This window comes from Miniopterus schreibersii (assembly GCF_964146895.1).
Source record: "Miniopterus schreibersii genome assembly, chromosome: 18".
Lineage (NCBI taxonomy): Eukaryota > Metazoa > Chordata > Mammalia > Chiroptera > Miniopteridae > Miniopterus > Miniopterus schreibersii.
The window spans coordinates 2,637,842-2,651,732 of NC_138121.1; the positions used below are offsets into that span (position 1 = coordinate 2,637,842).

Below are 13,891 nucleotides of genomic sequence, written 5' to 3' on the forward strand. Positions count from 1 at the left end.
TTAGGCTTAACTTTCACTTCCCCTGCAGTGATTTGGGGTGTTCCTGTTGGAGAGAAGAATTTGAGGCAAAACCCAGAGATAGATGCCAGACGTTTGTCAGGAAGGGCTGATCTGACTGTGTTAAGGAGTTCTGAATAGGCCCTCCCTTCTCAGAGATGTCACCCCTGCTACTACTGCTGTCCTTGAAGTGGGGAGATGAGTGGGCTGGGGCAGAGGAGGGTGGGGGACTGCTGGAGCTAAATGTCACAGAGATAAATGTGGGGCTCTGCACAGTGTCCCTGGAGGAGCACACAGGGTATGAGCAGCAGGTACCAGGGTTGGTTACCGTGCAGGAGGGTTTGCATATCCCGGTGCCCTGTACTTTCTCCTACCTCCCAGATGATGGAATCACTTGGACCCACTTTCCAGCTTCTGGTTCCTGGAAGGTGCCAACATACACCAGGATTTTCAAACAAACAAACCAGGTCCGAAGCTGCGGGAGAGGACCCTGGGCCTCTTCCATCTGTTTGTAGTTTCTATAAAAAATTGCTGGTATGGGGAAATAGAGTGGGGAAAAAAAAGTTGGGGTTAACTTTAACCTTTGCAAGGTATATTTTGTGGTCTGTTTCCTCTTTGTGGTCTGTGTAAACGATAAGATATGGGCAAGTAGCTATTCATCTTTGCAGGAATTTTCTTTGTGGGGGGGCTTCTTGTGGTCTGCTTGCATTTCTGGTCAGCTGAGTCCCATTTCAGGCAGCATGTAGAAAGCCCTGACTTAACTCTGATTTTAGTTAATTTATATAGTTCTCATGCCCCTTTGCTCTTTTATTGTCGCCCTAGGAGATAGGGCCCTAAATTCAGCCAGAGAGGGACTGCTCACATACTCTTGGCTTCTTGCTGCTCAGGGCAGACTCCACACCCCCCTCCCCTCCTCCTGTGCTTAGAGACAGGAAGGGCCCCTCTCTCCAACATGCTGATTCTCTCTCTCTTCCTCTCTCCCCCTCTTTCCTGCCCCTCGCCCCTGCCCCTCTTTTCCTCTCCTGTTCTCTTGCTCTTGCTCAGTCTCTGGCTGGTACCTACATAGAGTTCTAGAAGACAGAGAACAAAAGCACATGGTCCCTTACTGTCTGTTACTGTCTATATAGCTCTGTGCCAAATCCTGGAAGATTTAAAAAAATTTTTGAAATGGATTTTTAGAAAGAGGAAAGGAGAGAGAGAGAGAGAGAGATCAGTTGCCTCCCAAATGTGCCCTGACCGGGGGTCGAACCCCACAACATTTGTTGTACAGGATGATGCTCTGACCACTGAGCAACGCTGCCCAGGGCCTGAAAGATTAAAAAGAAAAAAATACCTCAGTGCCTGTGGGATAATGAAGGAAAAACCAATCAGGAGGCTGATGGAGGGCTTGTCTCAGAGGTCATGGAAAACATGCAACATGTCGGCACCTGAGTGATCTTGCTTAGACTGGAAACCTCAAGGTGCAATCTGAGGAACAGATGGCTGCTAGTGTAAGACCTAGAAGCTGCACCAGGGAGACAAGTAAGGAGAGAAGCATTAGGTGGCCGCCCATGGAGGAGAGGAACTCTGGAGGCTGGAGGAGCTATGGAGAACATGGGGAGGAATATTTTGTACTTGTATGTGCTGGAACTCTGAGGAGGGGTTAAAACCCAGTCATAAGTTGTCTCCCTCTGAACCCAAACTGTTCACCCAAGCCTGGTGCTGGAGTGAGCCCCAGGCTCAGTCCCAGACTCTGTCCATAGGGTGTCTAGGGAAATGGAGTCAAGAGTTCACCCAGTGCTTCCTGAGGCATCTGGGGTGCTCCAGGCCTGGGATGGGTTCTACACAGAGAGGATTTGGCCTCAGGAAAGTCTTGGAATCCCACTCTTCTGTTCCCATGAGAGGGACTCTGGAGAAAATTGACCCTCAAACTCCACATCTGCCTTGAGGGAAGTGAATGTTGGTCTTCAGGAGGTGAGAGCAGGGTTTCAGGCTACAGGTGGAGGGAAGGGCCCACCCTGCTGTGGTCCAGGGGCAGAAAAGCTCAGCTTTCACTTCCCCTGCAGTGGCCTAAGGGAGAGAGGGGTGTTTGCGTTGAAGGGAGGAGTTTGGGGCAGAGACCACACACTTCCATCCAGAAAGAGCTCCCAGTTTTCTTACCACCCAGCAGTTGCCCCTACTTCCAGTCTGAGAATCAGATGGTGTCATGGGATTCTGGACTATTTCTCTGCAGCCCAGATGCCACAGCTGTGAGGGCGACAGAGGTCTGAGCAAGAGACTTCTGGGTGGGGCTGCAGTCAGAGACTCCGGTCCTTGGGGGATATTGCAGGTACAATGTGTGACCTTTAGTCAGTGACAGCAAAGGAGGGCCTGCCTGTGTACCCTGTCCCATTCTCCAGTCCAATCCATGGATTTCCTGGGCTAATGTTAGCTTGCTCGACACTCACCCTCAGATCCTGGTGGTGGCCAACAGGCACCATCAACTCCTCAGGCCACAGACCCTATCAAAACCTGGAAGAGAACCTGGGGCCTGTTCCACCACCTTGGGGGCCTAAGGGCTCACAGTGGCTCTTTGAACATCAGGATAGAAAGATATTACGTGAACTATGACTCCCAATATATGGCATTGTCTCTGAATGTGACAGGTAGCCAAGGGCCCCCAGGAAAGAGCCCCATGGGCCAGTTCTGCTGTCTTCCTATGACTTTCTTCCCAGCCCAGCCCTGCCCATTTATTTTGCTCTTGGTGATGGCACCTCCATGCCCCTGTTACTAGAGTCAGGGCTCTGGGAGTCATTCTAGGTGCCTCCCTTCCCCACCCACCACACCTCCCTTCAAGTTTCACTTACTCAAAGTGTCTTCAATCTCAAATCTTTCCTCCATCACATGCAGGTTTGGTTCTTCCCTCCCTGAACAATCACAATAGTCTCTCCTCTCTGGCCTCTTGGCCTCCTGCCTCTCCTTTCCAGCTCTTTCCCTACACTGGCCTCTGAGGGTCCATGATGATACCTATACGGCCCTGCCCCTTTCTTGTTTAAGAACATTTGCCTTCAGATAAAGCTGTAGCCCATCAGCTTGTCTGTCTTTCCTCACTGCTTGAACTACTTGAGGATCAGGATGGATTCAAACCTTTTCTGTTAGTTTGCAAATGAATGAATGAATGAGTGAATGAATGAATGAAATGAGTGATGATATGTCATGTTTCTGTTGCCTCATCTGGACCTTTTTCTGCCACTGGTGCCCCTATAGGCTATCTGGAGACCCATCCTTAGTAGGCCCCCTCCATGAGGGTCCCAAGGCCATGACTGTCAGGGACCTGGTCAGGTGGGACCTGCTTCTCTAGTGCAGGTGGTTGCCCATGAACCCAGGACTTGGGGGCTTGTGTCTTCCATTGCTGCTTTACTTGGGCAAGCCCCTCACTTCCTCTGAGCCTCGGGGTTCATTTGTCATGTGCAGAAGTGGGGCTGGACCATCTCAAAGAGTCAATCATAGCACACACTCTGTGAATCTCAAGTTCCCTCTTCTGGACTTGTGACCTTAAGTTCTCACCACAGGTTTCCTGTCTAAGCTTTCTCTGCCCTCCCTTATCTGCATCTTTCCACTGTCTCTCAGAGGGACCCGAGTAGGCGGACCATCCCAGGGCATGAGGAAGGGATGTCTCTGAGGCTGCTGCTGCTGCTGCTGCTGTGGGGAGGTGAGTGGGCCGATGGGAGAGGGGAGCCCATTCGGGGGAGGCCCTGGAGCTCCAGGCTGTTTTTCTCTCTTCTCAGGGCCCCTGGCTAAGAGTTCAGACTACAAGCTGCACATACAGGAGTCCGTGACAGTGCAGGAGAGCCTGTGTGTGACCGTGCCATGCACATTTTCCTATTCCAGTCTATCCTTTGGATCTCTCTACCTGTCTTGGTTCAGGAAAGGAGTGGATACAAAGGATGGTCTTCCAGTGGCCACAAATAAACCAGCACAGAGGCTGCAGGGGAGGACCCAGGGCCGGTTCTTGCTGCCCATGGGCCTCAAGCACAACGACTGTTCCCTGATCATCAGAGATGTCAACAGGAGGGACAGTGGGACATACTTCCTTCGTATAGAAAAGGGCTTCAGTACACACTCATATTCAGATAAGATGCTCTCTCTGAAAGTGACAGGTACAGTAGGGGGCTGGGGAAAGGCCCCAGGGTGTGGGGTACCAGAAATAGAAAAATGAAGGCCCCTGGTGGTGGAGTGGGGACAGCCATGACAAGACCCTGGGGCAGGCTGACATTGTGCTGAGTGGCCCTAATCATCTCTCTGTTCACTCCAGCCCTGACCCACACACCCAGCATCCTCAGCCAGGGGCCCCTGCAGTCAGGCCACCCCAAGAAACTGACTTGCTTTGTGCCCTGGGCTTGTGAGGAGGGCACGCTCCCCATCTTCTCCTGGGTGTCAGCTGCTCACACCTCCCTGGGCGCCAGGACCAATCTCTCCTCTGAGCTCACCCTCATTCCACGGCCCCAGGATCACGGCACCAACGTCACCTGCCAGGTGTATTTTCCTCCCACTGGTGCGACTGTAAAGAAAACCACCAAGCTCAATGTCACCTGTGAGTGCTGGGTCAGGATGCCCGGGTCCTGGAGGGGTTGGGGCCAGGGCTTGAGATCAGGGTCTGAGTAGTCTACCAGGAAGGGAACCCCCTTATCTATTTCCACGGCTCCTGGGGGGAAGGCCCCGTGCCTACCCAACTGTCACCATGGATGTTGAGGCTGCCATGTCCTTCTGTCTCAGATGCTCCACAGAACATGGCCATCAGCGTCTTCCAAGGAAACAGCACAGGTAGGAAAGGACCTCTTCTCTCCAGAGCTGGATGAACACAGGGTCTAGGTGGGTCTCAGAGCTCCAGTGTGCCAGGGATTAAGTGGGATATATAGGGAAAGCCAGCTACTGCGGTCAGATGGAAAACCCCTCTCCAAACCTCACCTCTCTAAATCTTTTGCTCATCTGCAGCTTTCTGTGACCAAAATCAAAAGGAAGCTCTCCCCCTCCTCTCACTTCCCTCTACTATCTGAAGTTTCACCTTCTCCTACTTCTGTTAGCTCCTCTTTGGCCCATAACTGCATTCCCCCCCCCCCCCATATCTCAAGCCCTCTGCCCTCCATCTGCAAGACAGCTTGGGCAACTCCAGGAAAATCATTTGGGTCTCTTCTGAAGACCTGAGGCCTGGATGCTGCTGGTCCCCTCCTCTGAGCGGGTGTGGACATCACGGAGGAGGGAGACTCCAGCTTTGCCCACCCCACCTCTCTCTCTCTCCACGTCTCTCCCCTAAGCCTTTGAGATTCTGCAAACCACATCCCTTCCCGTCTTGGAGGGTGAAACTCTGAGTCTGCGCTGCGTGGCTGACAGCAACCCCCCTGCACAGCTGAGCTGGTTCCGGGGGTCCCCAGCCCTGAACGCCACCCCCATCTCCAGCACTGAGATCCTGGAGCTGCCTCACGTGGGGACTGCAGAAGAAGGAGAGTTCACCTGCCAAGCTCAGAACAGGCTGGGCTCCCAAAGTGTCTCTCTCAGGCTCTCTGTGCTCTGTGAGTCAGGAGGATTGGGAAGCACCCAGGGAGTGGACGCTTGGGTCCTGGAAGGGAAGAGGAGCTGCTGACCCTTCTCCTCTCTCCCCACAGACCCCCCACAGCTGCTGGGACCCTCCTGCTCCTGGGAGGACCAGGGTCTGACCTGCAGCTGCTCCTCCCGAGCCCAGCCGGCCCCCTCCCTGCGCTGGAAGCTGGGGGAGGAGCTGCTGGAGGGGAACCACAGCGAGGCCTCCTACACGGTCACCTCCCGCTGGGCAGGGCCCTGGACCAACAGCTCCCTGAGCCTCAGCGGGGGGCTCAGCCCCGGCCTCAGACTCGGCTGCGAGGCCAGGAATGTCCACGGGGCCCAGAGCACCGCTGTCCTGCTGCTGCCAGGTCAGAGGCCCTATTGGGGGCAGAGGCTTAGGGAGAGAGGAATGGGTCAGAGAGCAGGTGGAGCTGGGGGAGAGGGGCTGCGGCTTGGACGGGGGTGATTGCTGGGACAGGGCCCTCCATCTGCTGCCCAAACAGAACCTAAAGGGGGTTCTGCAAGGAGGTGGGAAGAGGAGAGACTGAGTCCTGCGAGTGGGTGGTCTCACACTGAGCTGGTGCTGGGAGAAAAAAGCCCTGAGCCCCTCCCAGCCCTCAGACCCTCGGGTCCTGGACCTGCCTGGGATACAAATGGAGAGCATGAAGGTGAATTCGTGTGCTGAGCTCAGAACTTGCTGGGCTCTCTCCTGGACTTGCTAAGCCTCTCTGTGCAGGGGAGTACAGGGGTACGTGGGGGCAGCACACCTGAGCCCTGGTGTTGGCAGTGGCGAGAATGGCATCAAGTGTTAAACTGGTGGGGTCAGACCAAACCTCGGTTCACCAACCTTAGTTCTTGATTCCTGGCTAAGAAAGAATTCAGAGTCAAGACTCAAGCTATAAGAGAAAGTTTATTTAGAAAGTCAAAGAGGTAGAAGAAGTGATCCGTAGAAGAAATGGGCTCAGGAAACAAGTTACAGAGGCAAAAGAAGGGGCCCTTGGAGCTTGGGAGAGAGGAGAACAAAGTTAAGGCACCTGGGGGAAGAAGTGGGGGAGGGGGAAAGTGTGGGCGTGCTCCCTAGTGCACTGGATCCTCTCTTGAGGGTATGTATCTGGAGGTCTGGGGATCCCAGTAGAATATTCATCAGCTTTCCAGGTGTGCCTATCAGGGTCATGGTTTCCACTGATTGGTGGGTGCCAGGGCAGGGGGTCATTAGTCATTGCAGCTGGTCCTGAGGTCAGCTATGGCGGCACTTATCTGGTTTTGCTGCTCTTCTGGGCCTGGAGCTGAAACATAACTGAGTCTTAGATGTATCTGATGCAGGTCAGAACTTCATTGTCCTGGGGGCTTAATGTTTATGGACTCTTCTCCATAGATCATGCCAGGGAAGGGAAGGTCAGGGGAGGGTCTGAATTGCATGACCGGCCATATGAAAGGTCATGGGATCTAAACCGCATGACCAGTGATGTGCTGGGGAGGAAAGGTCACCCTGGGGCACCAGGTCCTTGTCTGGCCAGTTTTGCCCTTTGCTAGGCACCTGGGACTTTTCACCCTGGTGACCTTCTGTACCTGGCCTATGGTCCTTACTCAGCTCATGTCTGTATAGCTGCCTACCAACTGGGAGGGCAGAGGTACCCCTGACCCTTCTCTCTCCCCACAGACCCCCCACAGCTGCTGGGACCCTCCTGCTCCTGGGAGGACCAGGGTCTGACCTGCAGCTGCTCCTCCCGAGCCCAGCCGGCCCCCTCCCTGCGCTGGCTGCTGGGGGATGGGTTGCTGAAGGGGAACCACAGCGAAGCCTTCTACAGCGAGGTCACCTCCCACTCAGTGGGACCCTGGACCAACAGCTCCCTGAGCTTCAGCAGGGGACTCAGAGCAGGCCTCAGACTCAGTTGTGAGGCCAGGAATGTCCACGGGGCCCAGAGTGCCTCTGCCCTGCTGCTGCCAGGTCAGGGGGCTCTCAGGGGCAGAGGCTCAGGGAGAGAGGAATGGGTCAGAGAGAAGGTGGACCTGGGGGAAGGTGGCTGAGGCCTGGATGGGGGTGATTGCTGGGACAGGGCCCTCCATCTGGTGCCTGAACAGAACCTATAGGTGGTTCTGCAAGGAGGTGGGAAGAGGAGAGACTGAGTCCTGCGAGTGGTGGTCTCACACTGAGCTGGTGCTGGGAAGAAAAAGCCCTGAGCTCCTCCCAGCCCTCAGGCCCTAGGGTCCAGGAGCTGCCTCGGATACAAATGGAGCATGAAGGAAAATTCATTTCCAGAGCTCAGAACCTGCTGGGCTCCCTTAGTGTCTCCCTGAGCCTCTCTGTGCAACTGCGAATGGGGGCATGAGGGGCTCCTGGGGGCAGGACATCTGGGTCCTGGGGGAGAAGAGGCAACACTGACCCTCCCCCCCCCAAGCCTCCCACAGCTGCTGGGACCCTCCTGTTACTGGGAGGACCAGGGTCTGCACTGCAGCTGCTCCTCCAGAGCTCAGCCAGCCCCCTCCCTGCTCTGGTGGCTGGGGGATGGACTGCTGGAGGGAAACCACAGCAAAGCCTCCTACAAGGTCTCCTCCCAGGCACTTCCAGCTCAGCAGGGCCTTGGACCATCAGCTCCCTGAGCCTCATGGTGGGGAGTGGGGCTTAGTACTGATCTCAGACTCAGTTGCCATTTCCCTTGCTGTTCATTAGGCCCAGAGATCCACTGTCCTGCTGCTGCCTGGGATCTATTGGGGGAGGGTGGTGATGCCTGGGGGAAGAGCAGCCTGGACATTTGTAGTAGAACAAAATACCAGTAGCTACCAGAACAAAATACCTCCAACTGGGAAATTTAAACAGAGGGATTTATTGTTTCACAGATCTGAAGGCTGGAAGTCCAAGGTCAAGGTGTCAGCAGGGTTGATTCCTTCTGAGGTAGAGGGTGTGTTGCAGGTCTCCCCTAGCTTCTGGGGTTTGCTGGCAATCGTTGGTGTTCCTTAGCTTGTACAAGCATCCCTCCAATCTCTGCCTTCACGTCCTCGTGGCATTCTCCCTGTGTGTGTCTGGGTGCAAATTCCACAATTTTATGAAAACAACAGGCATATTGGATTACGAGTCCACCCTAGTGATCTCATTGTAACTGTTACCTCTGTAAAGACCCTATATCCAAATAAGGTCACATTCTGAGACATGGTGGAGTGGTGGGGGATGCACTAATGGAGCACACAGGGACAGAAGTGGCCAGTTTGGAGGATGCTTTGGATTGGGGTTGGAACTTACACAAAACTCAAATTATCTACAGGTAAACCAGAACCCAAGGCCGGCAGGGTCCTGGGAGTGGTCGGGGGAGCTGGCATCATGGCCCTGGCCCTGCTTTCCCTCTGCCTTTGTCTCATCCTCAGGTGAGAGTGAGCTCCAGGGACAGAGAGAAGGGTCTGGGATGGGAAGGGCTTAAGGTCTTGGAATCTCAGAAAACCTGAGCTGGAGGGCCCTGGGTTGGTGGGAAAGCCTGGAGCCTGTGGTCAACTGGGCCAAGTGTGGGTCTCTTCCCAACTACTCTGTGTCCAGTGCTTGGGTTAGGGGAGCACCTGGAGACAGGACCCACCTCCACCTACTCACAGGGAGTAGGGATGGTCTGCCCAGTCCATGCCCCAAATAACAAGGCTGAAAAGCCCAGGGTTGTTTCCTTAGAGTGAAGACCTGCAGGGAAAAAGCCGCCCAGCTTGTGCAGAGCATGGACAAGGATGCGAAACCAGTCTCGAGCTCTGGGGTGAGTGACCGGACATAGCTTCCATTCAGCATTGCGTCTGATGGATGCTGCCCTCTGTAGGGGCTTTTAGACATTTCTATGTCCAGCACTTTCTGGAATTCCACAGGTGTTATTTTAAATGACTGACTCGACTGCTCTGATGCTACTGCTTCTGGTGGAATGTCATGTCATCCAATTGGTTTGTTGGGGTGAATTCAAGCCTCATGTCAGATTATCGTCTACCCTGGAATATTTTTTTTTGGTCTACATATAACAAAATGCAGATACCTCGGGTGTACAGTTAGATGGGTTTTTATTTTGAATCTGTTCTTTTTTTCTTTTTAAAATTAAGTTTATTGGGGAAACATTGGTTAGTAACATTATATACATTTCAGGTGTACAACTTTATAATACAACATCTGTATACTCCATTGCGTGCTCACCACCCAAAGTCTGGTCTCCTTTTGTCCCCGTATATTTGACCCCCCTTTACCCTCTTCATCCTTCCCCCCAGTCCCTTTCCCCTCTAGTGACCATCATTCTGTTGCCTGTGTCTACGAGTTTGTTGCTTTCTGTTTTATATTCCACACGTGAGTGAAATCATACAGTTTTTGTCCTTTTGCATCTGACTTATGTCACTTAGCATGATACTATCCATGTTGTCTCAAATAGCAGTATTTCATCTTTTTTATGGCTGAGTACTGGGAATATTAGCCTTTTCTTCTGGTGTTAAACACTGAGGAAGAGTAATGACCCAAACTTAGTCTGTGTCAGACCCATTGAGTACAAGGAAGGGGTGGACAGGAGCCCCAGGGTAGACAGCTGAGGCATCCCAAAGTCACAATTCATCACTCTCATTTTGCATTTTTCAAATCAAATAACATCAACTTTATTGAGGTATACTTTACATATAACAAAGTGTACCATTTGAAGTATACAGTTAGATGGCTTTTGACAAATGTATACATTCTGTAACCATATCCCCAGTCAAGATATGGACGATTTTGATCACACCCCCCACCCAAATTCTTAAGTTTCCTTTCCCAGTCAACTCCCCCTTTGCAGCAATCTCTGATTTCTGTCACTACAGATTAGTTTTGTCCACTCTGGAACTTCATATAATTGGAACCATGCAATATTTACTCTACACAGTTTGCTTCTATTACTTTATTAAAAAATATAAAAGTACTAAACATGTATGCTCCCAATAACAGAGCACCAAAATAAATAAGCCAAAACTGACAGAGCTGTGAAGAAGAATAGATACATTCACAATTATTTCAAAAGCCTTCTCTCAGTAACTAGAACAAGTAGACAGGAAATCATTTTTAAAATTTTAATTTGCATAAATCCCTGTATTGTTGCCCGATTGATCTTGGGGAATGAAATCCTTAGTGTGTGCTAAATCTTCATCTTGTCAGGAATTACAATACACCTGTTTCATCATTTAATTTTTGAATTTTCAGTCAACTTCTTTTCCCTTTTAATAACTGTCTCTTGTAGTCAGTATCGCACAGAGGTTCAAAGCATGTACTGTGGAGCTAGACTGCCTGCATTCAGATCCCATTTCCCCCCACTTAGAATCTGTGGAACCTTGGACAAATGATGAACCCTCTCTATTCTTTGTTTATTTTCTGTGACATGGTGATATTAAAATTACCTGTATCACAGAGTGGTTATGAGGAGTGCTTCAAACAGTACCTGGCATACACTAAGCACAGGACTCATGATTACTGTCAGAATCATTCTCTCCTCTAGCATGTAAGCCCCAAGGGCGGTTTGATTCCCTGTTGTATACCCAGGGCCAAGGAGAGTGCCTATTGCATAACTCACAGTAGGTACAAGAAATATTTCTGGAATCAATCACTGAATGACCATATTGCTGGGCCTCGTTTTCTGTTAAAAACCATTACTCTATCTTTTGATTGGTGAGGTTCATCTACATACAAATACTTTAGTTATGGTTATTAACAGTCACATTGTTTCCTCTTTTGTGCTTTGGCTGCAGTAGAATTGCGGTCCACTTATTGTTTATTTCCATCTTGCTTTTGCTTACCATGGGCATCCTTCTACCTATCCTCTATTTACTCTGCTATAGTGAAGCCCTTTCCACCTCATCTGAGAACTATTAGTCTTTGCCTCTCTGAGCTACTGTTTGAAGGTTTCTAGTTCATGTTTCTGCAGCCTGAGGGTGCTGTGGGCAGGGAGCAGATATGGGTGAGGGTGTCTAGTAGCTGCAAGACCTGATCTCTGGTCTGTGTCTTCTAGGATATGCCACCCTTGGCCCTGCTTTATATTTCAAAATATCTTCTATCCCAAATTTAGAGCTTGAAATATATTTGTTTTCTATCTGTTTAGTAACCACCTCTCCTAGAAAACCATAACCTGCCTGAACAAAGGATGCCACTATTGTTAGAAAGATTGGTACTGAGTCCTGGCTCAGTGGTGCATTTACATAGATGTGTGTCTTCAGGTCAATGTGTATGATCTCTCTTAGCCTTAGGTTTGTTGTTTGTAAGATGAACACAATCATAGCATCCTCCCCCAATATTTCTTAAAATAATAAAATGTGATTAATACAAACACTCCCTAAGGACTGGCCAACCTTAATTATTGCACATTTTTAAATAAATGGATGAATAAATGATAAAAGTTCTACCAGTCCCAATCCCATCCTGGCTCTTGGCTGCTTTCTCCCAGACCCTTTTGAGCATCTCTGAATCCTTTCTCTTCTTTTCACTCAGGAGCATCGGCACCAGTTCGGGACAGACAGCTCTTCAGCTCACCCGGGCCCTGATGGTGCTAGCCCCGTTGCAAAAGAGGAACAGGAGCTCCACTATGCTTCCGTCAGATTCCGCAACCTGAAGCTTCTGGAACAGGAAGATGCCAACATCGTGTACTCAGAGATCAAGACACACTAGCGAGGAATTATTTTCTCACAGTTCTGAAGGCTAGAATTCTGAGATCAACGTGTCAGCAATGTGTAGGTTTCTTCTGAGGCTTCTCCTCTTGGCTTGTAGATGGCCATCTTCTCTCAGTGTTTTCACATGGTCCTCCCTCTGTGTGTCTGTGTCCTAATCTCCTCTTCTTATAAGGACAACAGATATATTGGATTAAGGCTCACCATAATAACCTCACTTGAACTGAAATATCTCTTTAAAGACCCTATCTTGAAACTAGACAGGGCTGCAAGGAGAAATTATGAGGTACTGGGGTTAGGACTTCAACTTGTGAATTTCATGATTTTCAGCCCATAATCTCAGTGTCTGATTATTTTAAAATTAATGATTTTCCTGGCAATGGTCTGAATCCCTTAGTATATATGAAGGACCACAGGACTTGTATCCAAAAGAACTGAGTTCAAATCCATCTATGCCACTTATTGAGTTAGTTCATTTATTTCCCCACGCTCTACTTTACTGTTCCGCAAAGCAGGGAAATCATCCCCATCTAACTAGATTATTGCGGAAGATCAATAGATGGTACATGTAAAATAGCTAACTAAAGTGCTGACACAAAGCTTTTTGTGAACTCTGAAGACATGTTTGCGTCAGGACTTTTGTTAGCTGTTATAACAGAGTTTCTGCCAACAATTTCCCCTACAACCTGGAGGGGCCAGTCCCAGATGTTTATGTCACAGCCTGCTCAGAAGTGAAGACTTCTGAGTGCCCCAAATAAAGTTTATGTCCTTCATATTTCTGTTCAAGGCTCTACAAGCCGCTGTCCATACTAATTTCACCAACCTCACTTCTTACCAGCCACCGCTTTCCATGCCAATCCCAACAGCTTCCTCTTCGGTCTTCAGTGAAACCAAAGAAAATCAATGAAGACCAAGGAGTAGGGGAGATTCTTAAGAGTAGCCAGAAGGGAAAAAAAAAAAAAAGAATACTTTAAAAAAGACCACAGTTAGACCGACAGCTGTTTTTTTTCAGGGGCAATATGGGAAGCCCAAATACAATGGAAGAGCATCTTTTATGTCCTGAGAGATATAAATGCTAGTTTAGAAGTCCTACTTAATGAATGTTATGTTTTACTACTGAAGGTGAAATAAAGATATTTAATACAAATGAAAATATGACCATTCACAAACAAAAGACTTCTCAAAGTAAATTCTGAGAGATATGATTAGGTTATTAGTGACCCCAGATTGAAGGTCTAATATGCAAAAAGGACTGAAAACGTTAGAAAGTGGCAAATCTGTGAGCAAAAGGAAACAAATATTCATTGTAAAAAAATGTTGATGTGTAGAGGGGTCAAACATAAAATATAATATTTAAATACCATACTACAGTAACATAATTCAGGAAAATGTAAGTAGAATTTACCTTTGATAAAGTCTTTATGTTATTCAGGAGACAATGAAATGTTATGCTAAGCTTTAGATTTTGATATTTTGTTGTAATCTCAAGGAAATTTTCTAAAAGAATTGACCCCAAGTTTATCACCTACGAACTAGGAGAAGTATAAAAGATTCTGGAAACATTATTCAATCAAACCAGAGAAAATAAGGAATGAGAGATTAAGAGGGGGGAAAAGGAGAGTAGAACATATCGTGTAAAAATATAAGATTTTGTATTTAGGCTGAAATGCATTTAAAAAATTGCATAAAGCACAAGTGGACTTAGTGCTCACGGTAAAATACAAATATA

At 49.3% G+C, this 13,891-nt stretch overlaps 2 protein-coding genes across 2 annotated transcripts; both read left to right on the forward strand.

The window, feature by feature from the left end:
* Nucleotides 1-155: 155 nt before the first annotated feature.
* On the forward strand, nt 156-6,887 carry LOC308547998 (sialic acid-binding Ig-like lectin 5; the record flags this gene model as incomplete). Its single annotated transcript, XM_081119019.1, has 8 exons — nt 156-308; nt 3,586-3,667; nt 3,744-4,115; nt 4,271-4,549; nt 4,732-4,779; nt 5,271-5,525; nt 5,619-5,903; nt 6,859-6,887. 8 exons carry the CDS (start codon nt 156-158, stop codon nt 6,885-6,887), a joined length of 1,503 nt encoding a protein of 500 aa, XP_080975145.1.
* A 1,914-nt stretch (nt 6,888-8,801) lies between these two features.
* LOC308547489 (sialic acid-binding Ig-like lectin 6) lies at nt 8,802-13,111 on the forward strand. Its single transcript, XM_081117952.1, has 3 exons — nt 8,802-8,895; nt 9,185-9,263; nt 11,987-13,111. Exons 1-3 carry the CDS (start codon nt 8,852-8,854, stop codon nt 12,161-12,163), a joined length of 300 nt encoding a protein of 99 aa, XP_080974078.1. The 5' UTR covers nt 8,802-8,851; the 3' UTR covers nt 12,164-13,111.
* Nucleotides 13,112-13,891: the final 780 nt, after the last annotated feature.